The following is a 27,920-nucleotide window of genomic DNA, read 5'->3' as shown; positions in this document are numbered from 1 at the left end:
CAGCCCTAATGAGCAGTTTCTGAAATATTTGAGCACCAAAAAAACTGCTGGTGCCAGACAGACACATTTGAACCACGTTCAAAGTCATGTAAATAGTCTTCCCCATTGCGATGCTCTGTTAGGACTTTAGCTTGTCTACATGCCTTAAAGCATTTAGTGTGTGATTGGCTGATTCGATATGAACAGGTGTGGCTAATAAAGTTGTTGTTTTTTTTGTCTTAGCACCAACTAGTCTTGCATTAGAAAGCATACCAACAATTTAACAACAAAGTCTGTGAGTTGAGCAGAAAACACAACTGTAAATTCATATCCAATCCTCCAGTGTCTTCAGACCTTTTTAGTGTGTGAATGCTCTTTGTAGTGAGGCATTAGAAAACAGTGAGTCTCAAACTGCTTGACTCAAGTTGATAACCGCCTCCATGTGGCGGCTAAGCCTCATCGCTGATGTTGGGGTGGATGTAGCCTGATAATATATGCATATACTGAGTATGTTGAACTTTGTAGTACAGGCCTCAGGTCTTAGTGGTGCTGCTGGTCGCCTGCCTGGATGCTCTCCATTAGACGGCCAAAGAGTTCACAATATGAATCCTTTCCATCAAGTCTGCACTGCTCAGGTGCCCCCCAGCCTATTATTTTATTTTTACATAACAGGAAAGCACTTGAATGACAGTTTGTGTTTGAGCTTCTGCTACCAGCTGCAAACTGCCTTCACTTTGGATGAAGTGATATCAGTCACTACATGGACGATACGCTGTCATAGATGCTGGTTTATACAGAAAATGTAGTGCGCTTATTTTTGGCATTTATAAATTCAATTTATGCAGTAAGTATATCTATAACCCAGTGTGACACATTAATAATTCAGCATTATGGATACAGACGGTAGTTTCCCAGTAGGCTGTGTGGTCGAGCAATATGACCAAAAATATTTATCACAATATACATTTGAAAACGATACAACTGACGATATAACTGACATGAGACAAAATACTTTACGACTCCACAACTTTATTAGTGCAAAAAACCCATCAATGTATTTTGACTTAAACAAGCAGCTGTTTATCTGCATTAAAGTTATATAAAAATTAACAGTGCAAATGCAAATTCTTTGCTGACAGTTTAACCAAAAGGCATTTCCAGTGGAAACTGGCCGACATATCCTCAGCATAACCATGTATAATATCCACAACACTTAAAAAGAGGTTATACACACACAATATGGTAATATTATGTTGAAGCACAGTACGTATCACTCCGCGAGGCTCCGCCTACGATAGCCGTAATGCTCCGACAATCGTAGCTTAGCAAAGTCGCACTAAAACATTTGACAGATGTTTGAGCGCCGTGTACATAAAATCGTTTCGAGGTCAGTAAACACAACCAGAGTTCATACATAAGGCACACGGGATTATAAGGGGCTCTGTCGACTTTCAGAAAAATCAAAGGGTGATTGATTTTAAGTGTGCCGTATTTTCCAAAACACACGGTAATAACGACGGCCCGCTAGCATGCGCTACCAAAAATAGTGCTTTGTGTATCTGACGGACGAAAGCTAAACCAGTTCCACACCACTGAAGCTGCAGCATTTTTACAAACCAGTTCTGGTTCATCGTTTCATTTAACGATCTGCTTTCGCCCTCATTCTCCGTCGCCGAAATGCTTTTGCCGCCATGTGCGTATGAAAACAAAGGCACTGCGCATGCGTGTTTTACCCATATTCTATTGCACAGGTGTCAAACTCCAGGCCTCAAGGGCTGGTGTCCTGCAGGTTTTAGATGTGTCCTTGATCCAACACAGCTGATTCAAATGGCTAAATGACGTCCTCAACATGTCTTGAAGTTCTCCAGAGGCCTGGTAATGAACTTATCATTTGATTCAGGTGTGTTGACCCAGGGTGAGATCTAAAACCTGCAGGGCACTGGCCCTCGAGGCCTGGAGTTTGACACCCATATTCTATTGCGATATCTCATTTTCTTATCGTTGCCCAACATTAAACCGGTATTACCGTGGACTGTATGATATGGCCCTGCCCTACTGTGTGGTTTGCAGCCTGGATCTTTTATCCAGCTGCAGGAACGACCCTACGAGGATGTCTGTCGGGGGGACAAACAGCAGACTGCTTCTGTCAATCATATCATCAAATTCCACGTGAAAGGCAGTGAAACCATAAACGCAGCAAACAAAATGTCCAAAGGGCCAATTAGGGGCCAGTTCCCGTGAATAACTTGAAAGCAGCTATCATATCGCCTCGGCCTTCCCTGTTCACCACCCCTGGCTGTTTGTGGCACTGCCGTGATGCTGTTTGTTTTGCTTATGCATATATTTTGTGCATGATTCTGTATGACCACACTGCATATTTTTGATTTATTCTTTAAAATGAAGGCTTCCTGCTATTGTTGCACGGACACGGCTCTTCTTCATTGCAGAGATTAAGCTGAGTTGGCCGCATGAACAAATGTTTCCTTGTGTCAGCATTCTCCTGTCAGCCCGTTTCCTTTTCCTCCTGCTTCTTTCATTCTTGCACATCTTCAGTCGGTCCAGTCAACCTACAGTGTGCTTCAGCTGAACTCGGACCAGAGAGAGCGTTTCAGCTCTCCTCTGGAGCACAGGCTCTGGTGATGCACATTGTGGTTGAGTCCTTAGACACAAAGTAACATCCACTTTTTCTCCTCTTTGTTGCCAGATTATTCTAAAGGCTTTGGAGGGAAGTTTGGTGTCCAGAATGATCGCATGGATAAGGTAAGGACTCCGTGTTTGTGTGAACCTTTCTGTAGAGGGCCTCGTCTTACATGTTACGTCTGGCATTGAACAGAGCGCGAGCACATTCGAGGATGTGGAGAAGCTGACTCCAGCTTACCAGAAAACCAAACCTGTGGAGGCCGGTGAGCATCGTTCATCATCAGCCGTCTGTTAGTCACAACTTGAGGAAACTAGGTAGTCGACGTCACTTTGTTTCCTCCCCGTTCTCAATCGTTCTCATCAGGTGCCAGCAGCACAGGAAGCATCAAGGCCCGCTTTGAGAACATCGCCAAGCAGAATGAGGAGGAGGACAGAAAGAGGGCTGAGGAGGAGCGGCTGCGTCGTCAGGCCAAGGAGCAGCAAGAGCAGGAGGCAGCACGCCGCCAAATTGAAGAGACTCCCAAAGCCCCGTCTCCTGTCCCTCCTGCAAGTCCCAGTCCGACCCCAAGCCCCACTCCAGCGGTTCAACCAGTTAGAAGCGACAGGGTGAGTCGTAGTGATTTTTGAATGCTTAGCTTTAGGCCTAAAGCTCACTGTGACGCTGCCCATGTAGAGACGCAAAGAATGTTTTTACAGGACTTGATTTCGATTGCAAAGTTTTTATACAAAGACTGTTTCCCAGGAAGAGAACTCGGCACATAAATGGCCTGTATTTGTATAGCGCTTTACTCGTCCCTAAGGACCCCAAAGCATCCAGTCATCCACCCATTCACACACACAGACTGGTGATGGCAGCTACGTTGTAGCCACAGCCACCGAGGACACAACGACCGAGACTGTCCAAGCCGGGGCTCGAACCGGCAACCTTCCGATTACAAGGCGAACTCCCAACTCTTGAGCCACGATCGCCCATCAACACACAGACACTTTTGCATCACTCTTTGTGGCACCGCTGTGTTTTAGACCAACAGTGGATTATTATTGTTATTATCCAGGAAAAGCTTGGATGCATGCATGTAGTATACATGACACCAAACTTTAAAACATTGTTGTCTTGTTTTTTTAACGTATAAAAACCTAATTTGATCAGGAGAAACTGTAACTTGTTGGGAGTTGTTTCAGACGCTACTGTGTCTGGTAAACCTTACTAATACTATTACAGGATAGTTTGGCGATAGTATAAGAAGTTTCCTAGCTCTCCAAATCAGCGCTCTCTCTAACATGAGTGCTGCAGTCTTTAACATGCTGTGTTTACTGTTAGAACACGGAGGAGGATGAGGCCTACGACACCGCTGAGAATGGAGGGCAGCTGTATGAGGCAGAGCCACAGAGCCACTACACACCGCACGATGATCTGTACCAGACCCCCAAGGAGTCTGCAGCAGAAGGTGAAGCGCTTTATTTTTTATTTTAATTATTATTATTGTGTTATTGGTGGCTTTTCCCCTCTGGCGTTCACACAGGAATGCTTACACTGCATTACAGGACAGCATTAATGCAGTGTCGCTTTCTACTTTGGACACAGGAGCCAAGAAGGGACTAAAACCTGTTACACTCATGATTCTTTTACTTACATTTCATCTGACAAACTGCTGTTTGCTATATAATTGTTTTTTTATTTTATTTTATTGACTAAAGGTAGAAAATGACACTTTGTTTTAAAACAGTATTAAACAGAAACATTTGTGTGAATAAGGAATTAGTTGAGAAAACAACATTTAACAAAGACATGACGGTGCTATAATCTGTAGGTTAGAGTTCCTTGTAGTGTAGAACAAACCTGATTGCTCTGTAAGCTTTTATTTAAACTACTGTTCAATTGCAGACACGCAGCAGTACGACTACGGGGAAGACCTCGGGGTGACGGCTGTGGCCCTATATGACTATCAAGCAGGTAGGACTGGAGTTTATGTATATATTAGGGGTGCAGCGATACTCGTATTGATATTGAACCGTTCGATACAGTGCTTTCAGTTCGGTACGCATATGTATCGAACAATACAACATTTTTAATTTTATTTTATCAACTTTCCTTCTGACGATGCTGTCTGTGTTGAGCGCTCAGTGGATCTGCGCTCGACAGTGCAGCCTAGGCGGAGTAGTCGAACACAGATTCACTGAGTACAGCGCAAGCTAGCGAGACAGAAGCTAAGCTCGTTGCAACATGGCAAATTGAACCTCCCCCACCCTCATTCAGATCTGGCGTTTGGAACTATTTTGGTCTTCATGTGACGTATGACCCTGAAGGTAAGCGCGTCATGGACTAAAGTAAAACAGTATGTCGGATGTGCCAGCAATGCTCAATTACATTGGTGGGAACTAGTGCGTTAGCGCAGTTAGCTCGTTAATGTGTTGGCCGTCCGTGCGTGGGGCTGGTACCGAACAGAGATTTGTCGTCTTGTGGCTTTAACGTCATTTCAACGAGATTAGCGCTGACAGCACTAGTGGGAACACAACAAATATGACTGCACATTTACTCCGACATCATCCTAGTGCAAAGACAAGTGGAAGCAGAGAAAAACAACAAGCACGCATGCTACAAACTTTACCCGAGTCATTTAGACAGCCGTTAGCACACGATTCTCCTTATGGGGACCTGATATGTTTAATATGCTGCTGAGAATATAGCCCAGAAGAAGCGTATAGTAGAGCTTTTATTTTGGAAAGAGACATTTCTCTGTAATAAACTCTCTTTTCCAAAGATGAGGGATTTCTCCATCAGATTTATTTTATTACTTTGTTGTTTCAGCAACATTAAATTAAAAAACTGCACTTTTGAGTTAAAATATATATTTATAATTTTAATAAATGACTAATTAAAAAGGCATGAACATTTTTTTTGTATCGAAAAAATATCGAACCGTGACACCAAAGTATGGAACCGAACCGTGAATTTTGTGTATCGTTGTACCCCTAGTATATATGTGTATGTCCTTTATAGAAGAATCAAAGTGCACTTTAGATCCTGGATGAAATTATTTGGAGAATCAGTTTTTTGTTTTTGACCATTATCATATCAACAGTTGGCGTAAGCTCTTGAGACATTTAGAGCTCCTTCCTCATGAATGTCTTCCCATTTCAGCGGGCGACGACGAAATTTCGTTCGACCCCGACGACATCATCACCAACATTGAGATGATCGACGAGGGCTGGTGGCGAGGCGTGTGCAGAGGTGCTTACGGCCTTTTCCCAGCCAACTATGTGGAGGTTCGGCAGTGATGACCATGACGACCCGTCTCCCCATGCTTTTGCAAAAAAGGGGAGGGAGACGTTTTCAGATACTGTCCTTCTCACACCTGGGTCTTTTTTCTCTTTTTTACTTTTCCCTTCCTCTCTTCGCCTCATCTTAGTGTTCCAACACAATGCTAGATGTCTGAGCTCCTTCTCCTTCCCTCCTATCTATTCAGTTATTTTTAAATCGGAGACAAAATGCAGAACCGGTTATCTGACTGAATACTCGGCTTAACGCGGCACAAAGCTTTGCTCTCTGTTTAGCAGGAGTTAAAGCTACAAAATGCAACCAATAGTTTATTTGGAGACTGAGCTGATTTCACTTTTTAACACCGGTCATGCAGTGCCAGCTTGCATTTTGCAGCTTTAAATATTTTTATTCATGTTCAGCTTCACAAGGTGTTGATCAGGCATTGTTGCTTCTCCGTATGTCAGTGAATAATTATTGGCCTGCAGATGGTTCCCCCTCCATCAACATCTTCCAGCCTTAAAAGCAGCCTTAAAAGCAGCTGGAGGAGTTGGTGTGAGGAAATGCAGTGATTGCATCATGAAGAGTACCCTCAGTCTCACCAAAGAGCAGAGAAATGGCTAAATTGAGCTTAAAACATCTGAAACGATGTGCACAGAGCTCAGGGTGCTCGCTGTGTAGTAGCTCAACCTTAATTTAAGCAGGAGAAGTTTGAAGTGAAACAAATCTCCCTTCCTCTTTGGATTATCATGTATATTAATGGTTATATTCTGTCCAGTCCAATGACCCAATGATCCCATTTGCTTCTTGGTTAGTGTTTGTAGTTTGCGGTGTTGCACAGGAGTCCAAACCTCCCTTCCAACTGTAACTGTGCACGCTGATGAGATCTGAGGATGGTTTAGAGCTTCGTGTAGTACGAATAAGTCTTTTTGTGTCTGTCCTCAGAATCACAGGGCCAACAACACCAGAGCTTCATTTGTGCTACTCCGGTGAATCACCAGATAAAGACACAGTGTTATTTGAATTTTATTCTGCAGTGCTGAATCATAGACTTCATGCTTTGAATCATGTACATAGAGCTCATACTTTATAATGCTTGAAAGAAGTCGTAGATATAAAAGCAGGGTTTTTGTTCCGTCACTGTGTTCGTCTGTGGAGGTGGACAGGACTTTTATAGGGTTTCTTTTCTTGTCGCTGGGAATGCTTGGAGGTTTTTGTGCGTCATGTTGATATACACGTGAAGCTTTGTGATGACTGCTCTGGAGCCTAACTCACATCCTTCGCTATGACCCAGCGGTGCGTGCGACCTCTCGTTGTCGGCAGCGACGATGACCTGTGGAAATGTATCCAGCTGATGTTGAGGGACAGGGCTTCAGTCTGTTCTCCAAACATGAATAATTCCCAACAGGCAGCAGGCTGGACAAACTGCTCGTCTGTGGAGTGCAGTAGTGTAGCTTCCACAGGTGTGTGCGTGCGTGTGAGACTTTCTTCGTTTATTCATCTTCTGGGTTTTATAATTAAAATTAAAAGTGACCTTTTTAAATGTATTATCTGTATCTGTACCTCTGTTTGCTTGAGTCACATTATTACCTGCTTGTTCTTTTTATTTTTTAGTTTCAATAAATAAACTAAATAAGCTTGTTTATGGTTTTGTTTTTTTGCCCTCAGGCTTTTAGTTAGTGTTAATTTTTAAGTGAATGTCACACATTCATTTAAAAATTATCAGGGGTTTAACAAATTGCAGTGATGTCATGATATCTGTAGACAATTTTGGGCAAATGCATCCAGTACTGCTGTGAAGGACAGGTTACATCATTTACAGTATCATACATATTATTTTGATCTTGTGACACTCTTGGAAAATGTTGGTTGTATTAAAACTTAAGTTTCCAGATGGGACTCCATTTACAACTTGGAAAATAATTTTGTTAAATGTGTGCAGAGTTCGTTCATCTCCAATTTGCTTACATTTTTATGTTTCAAAGTTTGGACTAGATAGATTTTAGTTTCATTTATCACATAATTTATTTCTTTGCACACTGAAACGACCGTGCACCAGTGTTTCAGATTATCACAAAGACTTAAAAGCCTGAATTTCACTGGTCCTTCTTTGGGATCTGAGACACATGCATTAAAAAGATATTGAACATTTCACAGTTGAATAGGTTAAGCTATCTTGAGAACACAATTCACATTGAATTTGTATTCAAAGCATACAGAATATTTTGCACCAAGAAATTCTTAAGTCACCAGCGGACTCCATATAATTAAATACTATCATTTTATGCCTTATTAGGATTATACATTATATTTTGCATTTATGTTTGCTATACTTGCACGTTTTAGTAAACCACTGCACCTATTTCTAAAGAAATGAAGGGTCAGTCAGACTCTTGCACCATGCTGAACAGGTGAATGTGTTATAAAGCAGCAGTCTACTTGGAACAGCAGGAATCTTATTTTTCCGACACGCCGTGAAGGCGCTGTAACTGCCCGGATGCGTTACCAAGATGGCTGCTTGGTGGACTTCAGTTTTTGCAAAATCAAATGTAATTGTTGTATGAGCATTAGTATAACTTGGATACAATAACAAGTTAGCATGCCACGTTTGTGTGCTTTCTGCGGCTGTAATAATCGAGTGGGCTGTGGGCTTTCGTTTTTCGCATTCCCAAAGGACAGTACAAGGTAACTTAGTCACGAAATCATGTTCATTGTTTTTAATGACGTGTTTTCGTCAACAGACCAGTCATTAAAGACTTACATAAGCGGAGATACGCAAGGTTTCTTACTCTGTGGTATTTAAACACATCAGTCCCGTTAGGTGATTCATCCTTAAAGCAACCTCACTCGGCAGCCATCTTGGTAACGTCTGCAGGTACTTACGTAGCATTTTGATTTAGCTTTCGTTTATAATGTTCACGGAGGGCGAAAAATTCCACGCACAGTCACCAGTCAAGGGTTATAAAAGCGCTTTACGTGGTTACTGACCTTTAAAAAAGAGACATCCAAATTCATTTTTCTTTAGCAAAGGTGCCTCGAGGCGTTACCAAGGTAACTGTCACATAGCAATACTTTGGTTTTATAAGTTTAAATCACTTCTGGTTTTACGTAATGACGTCAGGCAGTAATGTGGCATAAGTAATGCGCGAACAGCTGTTTCTTAAACACGTGTGAAGCGAAACATGCAGAAGAAGTCTGTGAAGCTGATCTGATTTGTTTTTGAAGCAATGTGAATAATTACTACAGGAGGCGGAAATGGCTTCTTAATTTGATGAGGGCAGACTTATCCCCCGACATGACGAGAGAAGAGTCCGACAGAGCTGGGTATGTGGTCTGCGAACAACATTTCAGGCCAAAGGACATAAACTCAAAGGTAAACCCTGTTTCTCACAGATGTGGGTCAGGAAGGCAGAAAGCAGCCCATTGGTTCTTTTTGCTTCCAAGTATTTCTTGTAATAAAGTTTTAAAGACTCAGTTCCAACACTTCATTTCAATTTTATTCCATTTATATAAAGCTAAATCAGAACAACAGTGCTTTATATTCTATGAGAAAAGACCGTACAATCCCTATGAATGAGCATGAGCGAGCACTTGGCAACAGTGGGAAAGAAAACATCCTTTTTAACAGGAAGAACCGGCTGGAGGAGGGGCAGCCGGCCCAAGTCTCTGTGTGAAGCATGCTGTCTTAGTTTCATTCACAGATGTGAGTTTTTTTCACAAGGCCACTATTCACCTGCATGTATTAGGCAGTAGCACATGTGCTGCTAGCTTGTAACTTGCTGTCCTGACGGTTTATATCACACAGGTGCCTTCATTTAGCTGAAAGCACCCTTTTCTTTTGTAATGGGTGCAGCATACAGACCAATTTGTACATACAGATGTTATAGAAGTTTATTACTTGTTGGTGCAGACTCTCTTAAAGTTGCACTTTGTTTTTTAAGGGTAGAAGAAAACGTCTGGCTCCTGAAGCCGTCCCCATCCTTCTGCACACTATAAAGGAGGAACAGAGAGGTGCAGACATTCAGTGAAAATAATGGTTTACATTCTTTTGTCTCTGACAGTTTTTAAAAACATATTGTGTGTAACTTTTCTGGTGCTGTAGTAACATTTGAAATTGTGTTCTTCTAGATTTGGAGATGCCTTCTACTGATGTTCATGCTCCAGTGCCTCTGCAAGACACACCCCCATATGAACAGGTCGTGGCAATGTTTAACAAGCTGCTGGCAGAGAAGGATGAGGTCAAACAAAATCAAAGAATCCTGCATTTCTATTGAAACATGTTGTTTTCATAGAAACTATAAATATCTTTTAATACACTTTTAGAAAATCAAGGATCTGAAAAGCATCCTACAGAGAGAGAGGGCCAGAATGCGGCTGATGAAGTTCCGTATGAACAGCAAAATCAGAGAACTGAAAAGAAAGTATGTAGCAGTTCGGTTATATGTGTCATTGCAGTAAAAATAGTACATTTAGTAAATATGAATGTGCTTCCTTTCAGACTTGAACAGCAGCAGAACAGTAGCGGTGACCAAGGCGATCAGCTGACTGCTGCCTCCGACTGCCTTCCACAGGCAGCAAAGGAGTTTTTTGACAAGCAAATAGCCATGGCCAAGGTGAGGAAACACGGCCAGAGATATGACAAGAAACAAAAGGACATGGCAACCCAGCTGTACAAACAGAGCCCAAGCTGTTACTCTGAACTCCAAAAAATGTTTCAGTTACCGTCTTCAACCACTCTGAGGAGGCACCAGGTGGTCAGTCAGGAAGCGAGTCCAGTAAGTTTGAATGTACTAACGAAAAAATCTGGATACTTTAACCCTTTAAAACCAGTCAGAGCAGCACGCTCTGTTTTGCGTAACTATTTTTAAATCCCGGTAGCTCTGCAACCACGTGAGCTAGCGCAATAATTTTTTTTGCATATGAAACCGGAGGAGTTGTACTTACATCTTATGCCATCAGCTTGTCCTCGGTCACAGTTTCCTTCCACATATAACTTTGCAAAAACTGCATAAAAAGCGCTTGCAGCAACAAAAACATAATATTCTAGAAACACGCTTTGCCGATCTGATCAGCTGTTCATAACACTTCCTACGTTGGATTAGACGTCAGCGCGAACTTTTGCATGTCCCATGACCTGCCCGAAACCGGAAGTGACATCATTTTTGCGGAAATGTAGTTTTTTACCATCAGGGCCTCGTGAGCCTATACTGGTGTTTTTAAAAGTTATGTTTGACTTTATGACTTTCTGTGTCGTTTCTGGGATGCTTAGGACTCATATTGCACTGCTGGAAATAGTTTATTTTGATGCATATGCTGCTTTTTTGCAAATTTGCATTATAATATTTATTTTCGTTTTTCCTGCAGTATATAAAAATTGGTGTATTTCAGAAATAAAACTATGAAGACGCTTAAAATAAATTTCCTGTGGTGGGAAACTATTTTGTGCAACTTTTTTGTATTTACAGTTTTGAGAGATAAGCCTCTTAAATTTCTCTAACTAGAAATATATGTTAAAGAAACCAAAACGATTTTCAATTTATTGCACTTTTTTGCAATTTATGTAATTACTATGCACTTAATGCAGACATATTATTAAAATCTGGGCTATAATGGTTGTATTGATGTATAGCAACTTGAAATGCTCCCAAAAATGGCTCCACAGCATGTAAAAATATAATATAAGCTCTGGCGGACTTGGTTCTATGGTAGGTCTTAAAGGGTTAAAGAAGTTCTCTTTTTTCATGATTTAGTTCCAGGAGGTCAACTTTCACATATTCTAGATTCCTTATGAATATTTCCAGCTTTTATTTAATTTTAAGATTTTGGTTTGTAGCTTATGAAAATCTGAACTCCAGCACTTCGACATTAACCAACAGATTCTCAGAGGGATTCATGTCAGTCAAGTTGGCTGGCCAATCAAGCACAACAATAACATAGTCAGCAAACCATCAGGTCATAGTTGTAGCACATAAACAGAGGCTAAGTCCTGCTGCAAAAGGAATCTCCATAAAGTGTAATAGCTGATGAGAGCATGAAGTCCTCTGAAATCTTCTGGTAGATGGCTGCGTTGACTTTGGACCTGATAAAACAAAGTGGACTAACCACTACCCACACCAGCAGATGGCATAGCATCACAAACCATCACATACCGCAGAGACCTTGGATCCTGTACCTCTCCGGTCTTCCTCCAGACGTCTGAATCCGAATTACTGAGCATGGGTTCAGTTTTTTTCTCCTTAGTAAATCTCTAAGGAAGATCTCTCAAATTTCATTGACAATCCTCTGAAGGTCATCCCTGTGCTCGAGCACCTTTTCCTGCCGTATGTTCCTCTTCCAGTCTGTTTTCCATTAATATGCTTTGATCCAGCACTCTTACCTACTAATGATCATCAACCAGACAACTGTCAAGTAAGCGGGTCACATTTACTGAAATACAGTATTTCTATTGTAGTAATTCTACAGTTTAAATAGTAAATTACTCAAACTTGACATCAGATATTCTAATGATTTGAGATACCAGATTACTGGGTTTTCTTTTGATGGGGACTTGATCCGGTATACTTCTAGTGGCAGTCCCAAGCATAGATAAATCCAACATACTGCATTTTGGAGAGGACGAAGTTTGATATTATTATGTGTGCAAGAGATGAGGTGGAAGGGAAACAAGGCCTGGTGCACTAGAGGTGGATTCAAACTGTTCTATCATAGTGTAGATAGGAAGAGTATGGCAGTAGTGACTGAAGGTGAGGACAGGATGCCCCACACGTCTGATGTTAACAGGGACAGAGGGATTCTGGAGTACATTGGATGAAGTGGTAGAGTATGGTGATTGGAGCACACATCAGTGGACATGTAGCTGAAGGGAACAAGATAAGATAAGATGAGCCTTTATTAGTCCCACTTGTGGGAAATTTGTTGTGTCACAGCAGAAAGTGGACAGTGCAAAGTTACAGCAGCAAAAATGAAGAAAAACACTGGATTAGGATAAGATAATAAGAATAAAACACTATATACAATAGAATAAAATACTACGTTGTCAGAAGAAAAAAAATTACTTAGTGTTATTGCACCTGTGTAGATGTGTGTGTTTGGTCAGCTGCGAAGTCTTTTTTGTGGAGTCAGACAGCAGTAGGAAGGAAAGACCTGCGGAGTCTCTCCGACCCACATCGTGGGTGCCACAGCCACTGAAGGAGCTGCTCAGTGATGTCAGAGTCTCCTGCATGGGCTGGGAGATGCTGACCAACAGCGATGACAGCTTCTCCTGTCACTCACCACCTCCACAGGGTCCAGAGAGCGTCCTAGAACAGAGCTGGCCCTCCAGCCTCTTCGGTCTCTTCCTGTCCCCAGCAGAGACGCTGCCGCCCCAGCAGACCACACCGTAAAAGATGGCTGAGGCCACCACAGAGTCATAGAAGGTCTTCAGGAGTCGGTCCTTCACTCCAAAAGAGCAAAACAGCCTGTTCTGCCCTTTTCGGTAGAGAGCATCTGAATTATGAGTCCAGTTTATTGTCCGGATGAACACCAAGGTACCTGTAGCTGTCCACAGAACAGAGGAGAAGAGGAGTACCGTATTTTTCGGACCATAAGGCGCATTAAGTGAAACAAAACAGTCAAACTTTACTCAACTCATTCTTCTTGCTTCCTCCACTTCTGTACCATTGATTCATTAATGTTGAATTCTCTGCAGCTGCTTTATTCCTGTGTTGTTGCAGTATATTAATGACTAACCTCGTATTGTGGATGGATTATCTCAGTTGTTCTCCTGACTGAAGTTTGGTCCGTTTACAGCATCCTGCCATGTGATTGCATTTGTCCCTGACCATCAGAAACCCTCAGGTTAACATTTATTGAGTGGAAAAAGCGAGTTCATCCTCCAGCTTCACTGTGTTTATGTTATGCTAACATAGCTGTGTAGCTAGCGATCACGTAGCAAACGTAGCTTTGGAGTTGACGCAACGCCGCAATGCATTGTGGGAGCGCGGCACCATTTGAGAAGGCCACGAATCAAAACAAACACACGGGTCGTGTCCAAATTCATGGGCTGCATCCTTCACGGTCTACGTGGGCCGGGTCCTCAGAAGGTCGGGTAGGCCGGAAGTAAACGGCCGTGAAATTGGACGGTCTAGCCTTCTGATTAGCGTCACCGCTGTCTCGGTGGAGTTTAATAAACTCAGCCGTCTGCTCCTTGCTATCTAAAATATAACAGGACACTGGAGTAAACTCTCGACCGTCTCACACTTCTGTTTAATCAGTTTTCTGTTTGACGTTTAGTCAGCTGTGTGAAAACCAAGGAGGAAGCCACCCGGGGGATTAATAAAGTTTTATTTTATCTAATCTAATCTAATAACTTTAATCTCAGCCAAACCGATTTACTCACGAACAAATAAAACACTGAAAAAAGCCCAACAATAACATTTTTAGGTTTTTAGTGACTTATATATTACGTTTAACCTGAGTAGCAAAAGTCCGCGGTGATCTGAAAATTATGAGCCGGGAGTTGTGCCGTTCTCGGCGGCTTCAATGACCCTCAAGCTCCCGACTAGCTATCGAGCTGGTGGGTAGCAGACGTCTCCGAAAATGTCGAAGCACCTGGCCAAAGATGCCACACATATGTTCCAATTGAATGCGTGTCTGAGAGAGACTTTTAAATATGTCTTCAGTAAAAGAATGAACCTCACTTCTGTTTTTACTTGTTTGTGAATGAAACCGTATTTCTTTCTTAAACTAGAGTGAAGAGGAGGAGCCTTTGGGATGGCCTGCCAGTCAGAAGGTGATGACAGTAACAGTGAAGAGTGTGTTTTTAGCAAATCAAGGCAATTGAGCTGCGCATGTTTTAATTATTTATGTTTGCGCTCTCTGAGCTGAACAGCTGAAAAAAAGTCGAGGCTCAAACGTTCTTGTGTCTGTATAAGAAAAAAAATGTGAGGGCAAAACAAAGATATGAAACCTTTTTTTAAAAATTAAGGATCAGCTTTAAGATTTCAGAGTTTTAGCTTTGAGACTGTCGACGAGAATAAATCCCTGAGATCTTCAAACACACTTGAAGAGAACCGTAGCTTCAGACTTTCAGACGGTTTACTTTAAATGACTCTAACTGTAGTAGTTGGCTCGGTCACCTCACAATAAAAAGATGCTGCGTTCAAATGCAGTCTGGGACCTTTCTGTGAGGAGTTTGCATGCTCTCTGTGTCTCTGTGGGTTCTCTGACTGGGGTTAGGAGAAATGGTGAACATGGAAATTGGTCACGGTCAACACATTTTTGTAATAGTTCAGCTTTCACTAACTCGTATTTTTTTTTAGGACACACCGGGTGACCCAGAGAGAGATGAGGAGGAGACACTTGCTGATGTAGCTGGATGGGTGGTGCAGAAAGTGGCTCAAGATCCAGAAGTCAGTGCTTGTGCCGAATGTGAAAGTTTGCTTGTGGAGACCAACGACACTGAGCACAACTATCACACACGGATGGAGAAGGACGCCGTCTCAGCTGTGAAGAAAAGCCCAACCTCTGCCAGGCGGCTTCATCCATCCGAAGCTTTCAAAGAATGCATCTCCAAATGTGACAGCGTCATCCAAAAAATCCCCCCGAATGCGATGGCCCCGAAGAAATTAAAGGCCTACCTCAGAGCCAGCGGTGCTTTCAGTGAGCTCCACCGCATCCATCCTGCCCACTCAAAGGCCATCGAGAGGGTCGCCGTGAATAAATATGTGATGTGCAGGGTGGTGGCCGAGCTGAAGGAAACGGCACAAAACAGAAAACGCACACATGAGAAAAGAAGTGCTGCGTGTCAAGAGCTAAATGTTTAGTCCTGATTGAAGTAAATCAGGACTAAATAAATATCAAATGATGTTAATTTGATAATAAATTATTTTAGGCCATTCTAACTTGTCTGTGTTGTTTCAAGCTTTCCTGCATTTGATCTAGACGGATTTAGTTTTTCAATCTCAGTTCAATTTTACATAGTGCCGTGCCTAAAGGCACTTATTGTAAGGTAAAGACGCTGCAATAATACAAAGAAAACCCCAACAGCTGTTTCAGTCTCCATCGCTGTATTTTAGCTGTCTGATGCGTGCACGTGGGTGTGCCAATTCAATTCAATTCAATTAAATTTTATTTATATAGCGCCAAATCACAACAAAAGTCACCTCAAGGCGCTTCATAGATACAGAGAAAAACCCAACAATCATATGACCCCCTATGAGAAGCACTTTGGCGACAGTGGGAAGGAAAAACTCCCTTTTAACAGGAAGAAACCTCCAGCAGAACCAGGCTCAGGGAGGGGCGGGGCCATCTGCTGTGATTGGTTGGGGTGAGAGAAGGAAGACAGGATAAAGACATGCTGTGGAAGAGAGACAGAGGTTAATAACAGATATGATTCAATGCAGAGAGGTCTGTTAACACATAGTGAGTGAGAAAGGTGACTGGAAAGGAAAAACTCAATGCATCATGGGAATCCCCGGCAGCCTACGTCTATTGCAGCATAACTAAGGGAGGATTCAGGGTCACCTGGTCCAGCCCTAACTATATGCTTTAGCAAAAAGGAAAGTTTGAAGCCTAATCTTGAAAGTAGAGATAGTGTCTGTCTCCTGAATCCAAACTGGAAGCTGGCTGCCAAGAAACTCTAGCCAGAGAAAACATGATATAAATCAGTGGAACTTTTGGTTGCTTCCTTATTCTCCTTATTTTACCACAACACACAGATCCATGTATAATTTGACACCGATTTTCCATTGGATGCTATTCCTGACACAAGCCTCCCATAAACCCAAGCTTGGGCCTGGCACTGGGTCTAGCTTGTGACCCCTGAGGTTCAGTTTGTGTCTCCTGTTCTTGCACTGGGGTTCTCTTGGCTGTAATGTGAATGTGGCAACTACCAAACTAGAAAACATCCAACATTTTAGTGCTACATTGAATCTGCTGGAGTGAACCAAACGTAAAGGGATCAACTGCAGACTTGGGAAAAGGAAGGTTTAACTGATCTGCTGCTTACAACTGCTGAATTGTGACTGTAAATGAATGATGGACACAGCCACGTCAACCACTGGTTTTGGCTGCAGCCTGCACTAAAAGCACAATTTCATCTTATCCAGGTAACTTTGGGGTTAAAACTGGATTTTCTGCACTACAAAGGTGGTTCTCTTCTTACTGGGGCATACCAACATCTGGTCCTAGGTAACAACACATGACTTGACTTTTTTCCCCTTTTCACTGCAAACAGTTTTCTTGTTCTATAAGCATTAACATATAAACCAGCACACCTGTTTGTACTGTACAGGTAGACCATGCCTGCGTTTGAACTCTGGTTTTGTTTGACTATGAAACATTGGGGCTGCAGCTTTCCAAGAATAAAAGCTGAGGTGACTGCTGTTATGATTTGGTGCTGCATAAATAAAATGGAACTTAATTAAAACAGTCTAATGCAAATATAAACATTAAATTAATGGACTAGTCGATGAGAACAGATCAGCGCGGTCAGTTTTTATTTAACTTGATGAATATAATGACTCTTCTCAGTCTCACATCACTACTTTATCTGCAGCAGCTGGATTCCTTTCATTCTCCTTTCACGTGAACAAGCTTGTACGTAGATCAGGAAACACTGGGTTGGTGAGTTGGATCATGTGATTCTTATCCTGACTGCTGATGTTAGCGTGAAGCCAGTAAATGGAAAGATTCCCCGGGCACGTTAAGCTTGCTTTGTATTCGGCCCAAGACTTGTGGCTGCAAAACAAGCTCAGATCACCACACGTCCAACCACCGTTACAGGTTACATTAAGTTTGACCTCACCTGTCCGAAGCACATTGCTACAGAAGTCTTGTTGTTTATTCACATGCAGACTTGAGCAGACAGGGATTGAACCACCAGCCTTCCAGTTAGCATGTAACCTGTTCTACCACCTGAGCTACAGAGGTCGTCTGTCTCGCTGTGTTAGCCCTGCAGACTGGTGACCTGTCCAAGGTGTACCCCACCTCTCGCCCAGACGCAGGCTGTATCCCAATTCAGGGTCTGCAGCCTTAAAGGCCGCATTTTAAGGCCAATTACGTCACAGCGACGCGACGAAGGCTGTCCCAATTCGAAGGCTGCTCGAAATGCGGCCCTCAAATGCGTCCTTCATTCCCTAAATTTTAAGGACGTGGCGGTGTAGACTTCGTGGCCCAACATATCCCAGAATGCATAGCGCGGCGGTGGATGTGGATAATTTTGCCGGAAAAAAACGCGGATGAGGGGCGCCCGAAGAGTAAACTTTAAGTAAGTACTGAATATTATGTCACTTATTTATGTGCAAATGTTTAATAACGAAGAACATTAAAACATTACTGTTGGCCACATGTCGGCAAAGTTATGTGACATTAGTGACGTTTGTACTAACTTGGTTTTAAAACCTTTACTTTAAAATATACGCCGTTCAATAGCTGAGCTTAATCTTACAGAGAATGATCAGAGCTCATGTAGAAACAAACAAACAAATGAACAAAAGATGTTCTCCTTCATTTCTGTCAAACAAAGCTGTATGAAACATTTCCAGCTGTTAGTATCATGGTTGCAACCTGGGCAGCGCGACGGAGGCTAGACCGTCCCATTTCACAAGCCTCGCACTTCCGGCCTTAGCGGTCTTTGAGTACGCGGCCCTTGAGGATCGTTGAGGCTGCGTACTTTAAGGCTGCAGACCCTGAATTAGGATACAGACTTACACAGCAGTCTTAAACGAAAGAAACAGATGACTCACAGGTGTGCGAGGCAGGCCAGGTAAGAATGCTCCACCCAGAGGCTGAGGCCGACTGCAGCCTGGCTAACGAATCCACCTGAAAGAGAGAGAACAGGAGAAACAAACAGCCCACCCCATTTAATGGATGCCCCCAGTTGGCCTACCAGGTGTATCTGGATGCTGCTCTACGAGGAGGGAGGGGTCGAGGATGAAGGAACAGGGAATCCAGGAGCACCCCCCTCCAGCAGCTGGAGGCCTCGGCCCAGTGACACACATCCAAAAAAATCTTTGATCTGTGTTTATTCTCATGGAAACAGAGTAAAATAATTTGTTTAACTGAACAATGTACTAATTAAATACTGGAATTTAGAAACTTTGACGTGGAATTGGATTAATATATTTTAAAGTTTAATCACTCGATACTTTAGAAGATTAATATTGTACTCTTTTTGTGGCTCCATAATGTCGTGGTTCAAGCGTTCACTTGGCAAGCAAAAGGTCACTGGTTTGATTCCAGCTGCAGACACAAATCCATTGGTGGATGTTGTAAGGACAGGACACATCACATGTGGAGCTTCCTGCTGTGGTGACACGTGACAAAGGAGCAGCTGGATTCAGTTTGATGGAGTCAGTATGTAAATCATCTCCTGGGAGGGTCCCTGTGCATCTGTGTGCAGAAACATCATCCAACTTATTCTTCATAACTACGTTTACCTCACTGCTCTCCAGCTACGTCTTCATCCATACTACGGTTGCTAAGCACTCGCTGTTACTGTGCTTGAGTAGGAATTTTTACACAATTTTTCTGATTTTCTCTGGACCACCCTATTCAATGAAAAAAAGGAAACGCTCTGGTGCAATCGTCTGATTATTCTGGCGATGCGCACGATTCTCAGCCAACAAACCAAAAACAAAGAGACCGTAACAACAAAACGCGGTTATATGAGCATTCAGCGTCTGCGTAATAAAGAAAAGATGCTTCCTGTTATTCCAGATGACGGAATTTAGTTCATCCCCACAGACCGACTACCTCAGGTGTGGCTGGCTGCTTCTTAGCTGACACACAGACACTTAGGCCACGTTCACACTGCAGGTCTTGATGCTCAATTCCGATTTTTTGATCAAATCCGATTTTTTGACCAAATCCGATTTTTTGATCAAATCCGATTTTTTTGTCTGCTCGTTCACACTACAAATAAAATGTGACAGCAAACGCGCTCTAGTGTGAACGCTCATACGCAAAAGAAGACGTCACACACAACGCGCTCTGTTTAGACCCAGAGCAACAGTATTGTTTGACTGATGGCCCTTAATATAAAGACTTCGGACTTCACGTTTCGCAATTTTTGCTTTAAGTTATTTTGTTATTTACATAATAATGTAAATAACAAAATAATGATCCTTATTGCTGTTTTAGAGGAGCGCTGCTTCAAAGGATAGTTGCAGATTAATGTCAGAATCTGCAGATTATACAGTACAAATAAAATGTTCATGTTTCTCCAACGTTGTCTTCCCAACAGTTTCACCGGATGGCCAGGAAGCGTTCGCGATGTCTTCTCCGGCGCTGATAATTGGCGTCTGTCTTGTGTCGGTGACGTAAAAGACGGATTTAATGCGACTTGACCATCAAACAGCAGTCGCTTTCTGAAACATCGGATATGTATCGGATTCAGCACCACATACGAAAGTGACCCAGATCGGATTTGAAAATATCGGATTTGTGCCGTTCACACTGTCACACCATGATCGGATATGGGTCGCAGAGGGTCAAAAAAATCGGATTTGATGCGCTTTCGTCTGCAGTGTGAACGTAGCCTTAGACCCACGCACCAGGCCTGTACTATAAGGACTGAGAGGGATACAGTAGTGCAATATTATATTTATTTCTTACAGTGAATTTTGGTTGCCATACAAGAAGTTTTGAGGAATTGAGGGGGGAGGGGGAAGGAAGAGTGCAGTTACAGGAAAATTCTCTCTCTTTTCATTTCAGTAATTAGTTGACTCTATGATGATTTAATAGCACAAAATTACAGCAACATAGAAAACATGAACACAAGTCTTTGCACAAATTACCGAAAACATCTTAGCCTCTATGAAGACTTAATCAATGAGTAAAATCTATTCATGGAAAAAAAAAAACAGAACTTAATTGATCAAAAAGAAAATAAAAAATAAGAAAAAGTTACCCAAATGTTGGACAATGATAGAGTGGGAGCAGTGTTTTGACGGGGAGTGGAAGTGGGTTAGTGAGCCATGCCTGTGGTGAACACGGCCCGGTGAAACGCCACGCTACGGTGATGCTCTTTAAAGATTATTACTACATCTACTCAGCTCTACATGTCCACAGATAAAAGTGCCGAGTGACCCACTGATCCACAGGGATCAACAGGCACCGCACATCTTTTTGGTGGATCTCTGTATGTATACATACACACATATATATATATATATATACGTTTCATATAGTTTCCTATCAACATGGCCTGCAGATATACTTTTAGAAATGTAACTTTTGTGTTTTTTAACAACAAACCCAAGACTCGGGGATTTCAAAGCCTGGGTCACGTGATTGGCCAAAGTATATGATTCCTACTGCAGTAGAGAGTGCATCTATTTTAGGCAACGCTTAATAAAACACTGACAAGTGATTGCATCATGATATGTAACTTTAAAATGGCAAAAGAAAACACAACCAAGGAGATTCAGTTAGAATAAATATTGCTTCTTACATAACCCATAAGTTTAATAATATCCACATCGCATCTACGTATATATGGTATTTCTGTTTGGCAATCCACACATCAGTGTTGAACAGTTTTTGTTCAGGTAACCTCTATAAAATTTCATAGAACTCTATACAAATCTTTAAAAATACTGTGCTTTTCTACCCCGCCTGGCACGCCACTGTACGTGTTTCGAAAAGAAGTTCAAACAGGAACAGGATTGTAGCAGCATTGTCCCGTGCCGGCCTCCGTACGGCTAATGTTCACAGAACACAGAACTCGTGTATGTTTCATTCGTCACCTCAAAAAGCAGCGCCTACGTGAAGCTGTGGAGTGCGACATGAACGCAAATAAGGGCAGAAGAAAAACCAGATATATTTCCAGACACTGCTTACTGTCAAGCACATATCAACGCTCTATCTAAGAGTGCTCTGAAAAAATCTACTTGGAGAGAGAGCGCTTTCTATCTACGGAGCTGTGTGACTGACGGAGGTGGAGGGCGGAGGGCGGCGAGCTGGTTACGGATGATGACGGGGCAAATGAGACCGGTGCTTAGGTCATCAGGTCAGCTCTGACAACAATAAATCTATCTTCTTAGAATTGTTTTCTTCTAAACATCTGAATAGATCTATACATATAATCTAATAGACATTTTAATCCATTTAAACACTCTTATATACACGGCAGCGCATACTGCACTTCTACTCCGACTAGCCCGTTATCACTGCTAGCAAACGCACCGTCTGACTTGGGTTTAAACTGGATCCTCGGTCTGAATCCTGCCTCTGCTGCGGTGAAACTATGGGACTCGAATCGAGCAGCAGTTTTCTATCCCTGTCTGCTCTCACGCCGGGCTCACACTGATGACCGCGTGCTGGCTCGGTCGAGTGATTATTCTCCGTTTCTTGCACAGTGGTTAGAATGTAGGAGACGGCGATGTGAACACATGATTATGTAAAACCCAAAGCTCGAAAATGGTTCAGCGTGATTCGATGATATCTGACTCCAGCTTGCAGTTAAGGACATTTAGAAGAAAGTGTCCTGTTACGCCCTAAAGACAAAGAGTCTGCTTTCAGGGTCGCCAGAGTCGGTGACTATTAGCTTTACTGCTGCTTGCCACCACGAAGGACTCTTCCAGTTTTTCCATTTTGAATCTGGTCAGATTTGCACTCAAGTTAACCAAATGCACACAGTTTATTATTATTTTCCTCATAAGCAAAAAACAGCATACAAAATGTTTCAATGATCTTTTTTTTTTGCTCCATAAAAATATGTTACTTATCGTAGCTTTTGAAATACCAATCACTGAACTGAAGTTCTTAAACGTTAGTTTGCTTAAAGCATTCTGGTATATTCAAACATGTAGAAGTTCAAAAGTAAATAAAAGAATGTTTGTAAAGGATTTCACACTGGATTCAAACGCAACAAAACGCCATCCAGTGAGAAACTTGAACAGCTCACTATTTTGGGAAATACACACACCGCTTTCTTCCAGGAAGAAAATCTGTACCAGTCTTCTGTCTGTGAGTCGAGCTCAGGGAGAAATATCCACCTCAATCATCAAAGACAAGATAAAAGTCCTCACCAACAAATCTTTTCACAACCTGTGGCTCGACTCTATGCTAAGCTAACCGACTTTGCACTCTTTGCACAGAGAACTGCACGAACATCTCAGTTTTATCTCAGACTTCTATAAGTCAATGCATTCTTCAACTGAGCAATTTAGTTGGTGTACCTGAGTTTGACTTTTCACTGTCTACACCTTCTAAAGCTGTAAAAGAGAAACATTGTTTCTAAATGAGTGTCTTTTTCTACACAGAATCACGTGATATTCCAACTGATTATTATTGGATACTAATGTGTTGTGTCCGTGTATGTTTTGTCCGATATGTATGAAACCTTTTTTGTTTTATAATACAGAAAAAATGATCCTTTGGTGCTCTAGAAACACGTGTGTGCTCTAAGTAGGAATGACATTTAAAGTAAAAATACTGATATTCACCAGCAACTGATGTGAGTGGCTGTAGCTCAGGTGGTAGAGCAGGCCATCCGCTGATTGGAAGGTTGGTGGTTTGATTCCTGGCTTCCCCTAGTCTACATGCCAAATATCCTTGGGCAAGATACTAACCCCAAATTGCTCTCCGATGCATCCATCGGAGTATAGATGTGTGAATGTTAGCTGTTCGCACAAGTACTTAGAAAGATGGGTGAATGCACAAGTTGTGTAAAGCGCTTTGAGTGCTCAGATGAGTAGAAAAGCGCTTTATAAGAACCAGTCCATTTACTTAATCTTTGGATTAAGCGTAATGCTTCCAGCATTCTGTCTCATAAAGCAAACACTTTACCAGACAGATGATTTAGCAGTCCAGTATCTGGTACTGAGTTAGAACACCTGGGCCCTGTACCACAGCAACTTCTACACAACCAACTCTCCATTATGTGGATTCACTCATCCCAACGTTAGCAATGTGGATAACTGGTCACTCAAAGCTGGTTATCAACTGCCAAGACTAATTTAGGCTTTTATCAGCACAGTTATATGAAAGGAGTGGTGTTGGCAGCATTTGACCAATCTGAAAGGAGCATTTCACTGGTCATATACGAGTCTTCTTCCACACAAAACGATCCCTGTGAGTGTCACCCACACCAATCAGATGATGATAAAAATCTAACAGCAAATGCAACATTGCTGCAAATAAGATGGGACATCAGTGCTACAAATCATGAATCTGGTGATTTCTCGCACACAGCTGCAACATTTATATAATTCCTGAATGCTCTCTGATGCTGTTTGTTTTTAAGGTGCACGTTAAAGATCTGAAACTTTAAACAGGACTCATTTAAACATTAAATGATACTGCACACAGCCTGATAAAGGAGAAATGAACAGGTGCTCTTGTTGTTATCTCGCAGCAGATCAGAATCAAGTATAACAACATTTTACACATTTTCGAAATCACCAAATTTATATGTGCACATTCGGGGGACAATGGGAAAGTTTACGCTTCATTCTGTGGTTGAAGGTCCAGCTTAACAAGCTGCACGTGTAAAATGTATTTCCCCAGCAGAGAATCTACAATCTGTAACCTTCTGACAGTCTTTATTCTCTCAGCTGCAGACTCAGTGCTGTTTAAGGGGTTTGAGAGATTAAATATAAAAACAGTTCAAAGGCTTAATCTGTGCAGAGATGTCATACGAGGACAGCAAGTACAGTGTAGGTGTCCTGTTTTAGGATGCTGCTGACGGATAAATCAGGGAAGCGCAGAGACATCAGGCACTGCTGAAAGACTTTAGTCCCTCCTACTCTGCCTGTAGAGGTCAGAGGGATCCTGCTATTTTCTGGAGAATTGATTGGTCAGTAGCCAATGACTTAGGTGGACATCGTAAGTTACCATAGCGATGTACCCCAGTATGATGTCAACCACCTTTGCACTACAGAAAACCAAGAGTTAACCCTTGGTTACTTGGATGGCCTAAAATCCTGCTTCCCAGCACAGGCCTCTGGTGGCCTTCTCTCATTTTTGTGATTTAACGATGCAAACAGCCTGTAGGTGCATTACTGCTGTCCGGTGTTATATCCTGCTAAGGACCAGGAAAAACAAGGGAAATGTATATAAACAACAGAGGTGGGACCAAGTCATTGTTTTGCAAGTCACAAGTCAAGTCTCAAGTCACTGGTGTAAAAGTCCGAGTAAAGTCACAAGCCTGAAACTTTGAATTTCAAGTCCTTTCGAGTCTTAAAAAAAAAAAAAAAATGTCGCAGTTATATGCTAAATGTAAATATTAGACCATGTGATTTTTAAATCTCTGTTTTTCTCAACACATGATGAAATAGTGAATTTAGAAAATATACGCAAATTGTAGCAAAAGAGAAGCACCACCTACCGTTCTTTATGCAACTTCAACTGTCGGACAAAGTTGGAAGTTGTTCCATCTCTGTCTGTGATTCTCTTCTTGCATGTTTTGCATGTTGCATTTCGTTTTTTTGTTGACTACTTCATAGTTTATGTACCTGAAAAAAATAACTCCTTGCAGCTTCTTAAAATAAAATCGGGTTAATTTGATTGGCTGTGCTACAGCTCACGCACACATAGTACGGAGTGTGGTTGGAATGAATGAATGAATGAACTGAATTAATGGTGCACACTTTCTATATAATATGTATGTTAAATTTTAGATTTGGGGTGAAATATCAAGTCTTTTCAAGTAAACTGGATCAAGTCCAATTCAAGTCCCAGGTCATTGGTGTAAAAGTCCAAGTCAAGTCACAGTCTTAGAACATTTTTCAAGTCAAGTCTAAAGTCATAAAATTAATGACTCGAGTCCACACCTCTGATAAACAAACTACAGGATGATGTCTCCTAGCTTGGATCCAGTGTAAGAATCCTGTCAGCACTATCTTCAGTGCATTTAACAAAGTAGCAAAGCTGAGTAGTTGGTACTAGTTTGTGAAAGACAGTCTGTCTCTTGAAATGACAAAGTTCCAGTTGAAAGTCAAACTCATGTGAAAAACTTGACCATCTTCTCATCGTCCCACACAGTGGAAGCTCAGTAAGGTTTAGACCACTTGCATCATTTGGGGCTCGATTTTTGGTCGATAGTTTTCCTTTGTTTGAATAAATGTGTATTTATGTGTATCGATGTGTCGTATCTTCTGATCTCATTGAAAGTTGCATAAAACAGGTGGACGGATGTTTTGCCTTTCACTCCAGCTCTCAGCAACCAGTAAGAGAGCGATATTGATCTTTCTATTTCACAGCAAGAAAGCGAGTAAGTGGATTTCCCAAAATAATGCACGAATGCTAGAAACACACAGTGTAATAACCACTCTGTTCTGCCACTTACACACAGGGTGTCGGGTACGTTACCGTGGGCCATACTGTGGGCAGGTGCCGACCTGCTGTAAGTGAAGAAGATTTGATGGTAAAAATACAAAAAGTAACACTTTGAGTTTCCCTATAAGTGCCCTATATAGCAGATTCATAGATAGTTAAATGGACCTTAATGATATTTTGGGTGAACTATTAACACACACACATGCACACAGAAGTAGGAAAGGAAAAACCGAGAGAGGAGAAGGACGCACTCTCAGCGAAGCTGGCACAAACATTTTCCTGTTCCAACATCTGCACGTCCATCTTGCATCCTCACCTTGGTTTTTCTTGAGTCACGAGGTGGACACTGAGCAGGTGCGGACTGCCGTAGGACTTCACGGACCAGCTCGGGCGCAGCTCCTCCTCTGGTGACCCACACTTTGATCTTTGTCAGGGAAGAAGGCCATCGCAGTAACTACACGTGTGTGAGTGCTCAGGATGTAAAGACTGTGTGAAATCTCATTCGTCAGCTTGTGGCACTGTGCAGAAAGTGTGTGTGTGTGTGTGGATATGGTTTAGTATTAGTTAAACATGTCAGCAAATGCTGTTGTTTTGACACAAACAGGTGAAAAGCAAAAAAGAACAAAAAAGAACAAAAATGAAGTCTATCTCAAATTGTTCTCTACAACCTTAGATGCACCCAGAAATATAACTCCGGTAGGACTCTAGTGAAGAAATATTCTCTGAACAAACTCTAGCAAAGATAGAAAAGGAGCAACGACCAGCTCAGCTGGGTTTTCATGCACCCACACCGGGGTGTATGGAAAAAGTCTTGAGTATCCAAAGCAGTCAGGTGACCACGAGTCTTTGTGTGAAGAAACTTCCAGACAAGTGTTTTTTCCCAGTGTTTCCAGAACATGTTGTTTTCTTTACAGTCCCACACACTGTCCTCCTTTCTCTCGCCTTGATTTGACATAGCAGCTATTCTCTTCTTTCTCCCCCTGCACTTCCCCCAAACATCCCATGATCCCCTGATGCTCAGGACAGTGGGAAGCAGGAAGAGGGCGAACAACACCGGAGCACTGAGATGAGGCCGACAGCGGAGGATGGGAGGAGACAAACACAGCAAGAGGCAGCATCAGCTTGGACAAAACTTCCACCCGGTTCCAAGTCTTGAGATTATGTCTGATGAAGAGATTGGTAAAAGTGATTCGTGACACCTCCCTCTCCTTGGCCCTGACTCCACACATCGCCAGCCCGTCACCTCGGGGCTTGTCTGTCCTGCAGCAGCTTGAGGGCCCTCTCGATGTTCATGCGGTGGCCCACTCTTGTCACGCCCAGGTCTATCAGGTCCTCCTTCTGCAGCGAGGGCAGATGAGCACCCTCGATCTCATTGTCCAGGAAAGCGTCCCTGTGCTCCCCCAGGTTGAGACTCTCCAGCCAGTCCGCCACGTCGTGCTTGCTCCACAGCTCCATGGGTTTGGAGGCGAAAGGCTTGCCCGAGGCTGCCACGGCCTGCATCAGCGTAAGTGGAGACGGAGAGCGCGAGCTCCCGCTGCCGCCACACGAGGAGCTCAGGCTGTAGCCGCCGCCGCTGCCCAAAGGTGGGGTTGGCAGGCCGAAGACGTCCGTGAGGGTGGGCGACACAGAGGGAGGCAGTGAAGAGCAGGGGGTGAGGGAGGACGCCGAGTCTGGAGGGCTGCAGGGGTGCGTCTGGGATGGGAGACTGCTGGGAGGGGTGGAGGTGAGGGTGGTAGCGGCGGCAGCATTGTTACGCATTCCTGAGTCATCGGTAGGAGGC

At 42.6% G+C, this 27,920-nt stretch overlaps 2 protein-coding genes across 7 annotated transcripts in view; one reads left to right on the top strand and one right to left on the bottom strand.

The window, feature by feature from the left end:
* cttn (cortactin) overlaps positions 1 to 7,519 on the top strand; it is an 18,971-nt gene extending 11,452 nt beyond the window's left edge. For all 3 annotated transcript variants that reach the window (XM_085161851.1, XM_085161832.1, XM_085161842.1), the window contains 6 exons: positions 2,684 to 2,739; positions 2,813 to 2,882; positions 2,984 to 3,225; positions 3,941 to 4,067; positions 4,505 to 4,573; positions 5,762 to 7,519. In XM_085161851.1, coding sequence (XP_085017977.1) covers positions 2,684 to 2,739; positions 2,813 to 2,882; positions 2,984 to 3,225; positions 3,941 to 4,067; positions 4,505 to 4,573; positions 5,762 to 5,898 — 701 coding nt within the window. In that variant the 3' untranslated portion in view covers positions 5,899 to 7,519. The remainder of the gene's footprint in view (positions 1 to 2,683; positions 2,740 to 2,812; positions 2,883 to 2,983; positions 3,226 to 3,940; positions 4,068 to 4,504; positions 4,574 to 5,761) is intronic.
* LOC146525140 (SH3 and multiple ankyrin repeat domains protein 2-like) overlaps positions 628 to 27,920 on the bottom strand; it is a 355,364-nt gene continuing 328,071 nt past the window's right edge. For all 4 annotated transcript variants that reach the window (XM_085161570.1, XM_085161578.1, XM_085161585.1 and 1 more), the window contains one exon: positions 628 to 27,920. In XM_085161570.1, the coding sequence (XP_085017696.1) occupies positions 27,380 to 27,920 (541 nt within the window). In that variant the 3' untranslated portion in view covers positions 628 to 27,379.

This window comes from Neolamprologus multifasciatus, chromosome 1 (genome assembly GCF_963576455.1).
Source record: "Neolamprologus multifasciatus chromosome 1, fNeoMul1.2, whole genome shotgun sequence".
NCBI lineage: Eukaryota > Metazoa > Chordata > Actinopteri > Cichliformes > Cichlidae > Neolamprologus > Neolamprologus multifasciatus.
Note: the sequence above shows the minus strand (reverse complement) of the source record. Positions and strands in the feature narration are given on the sequence as shown.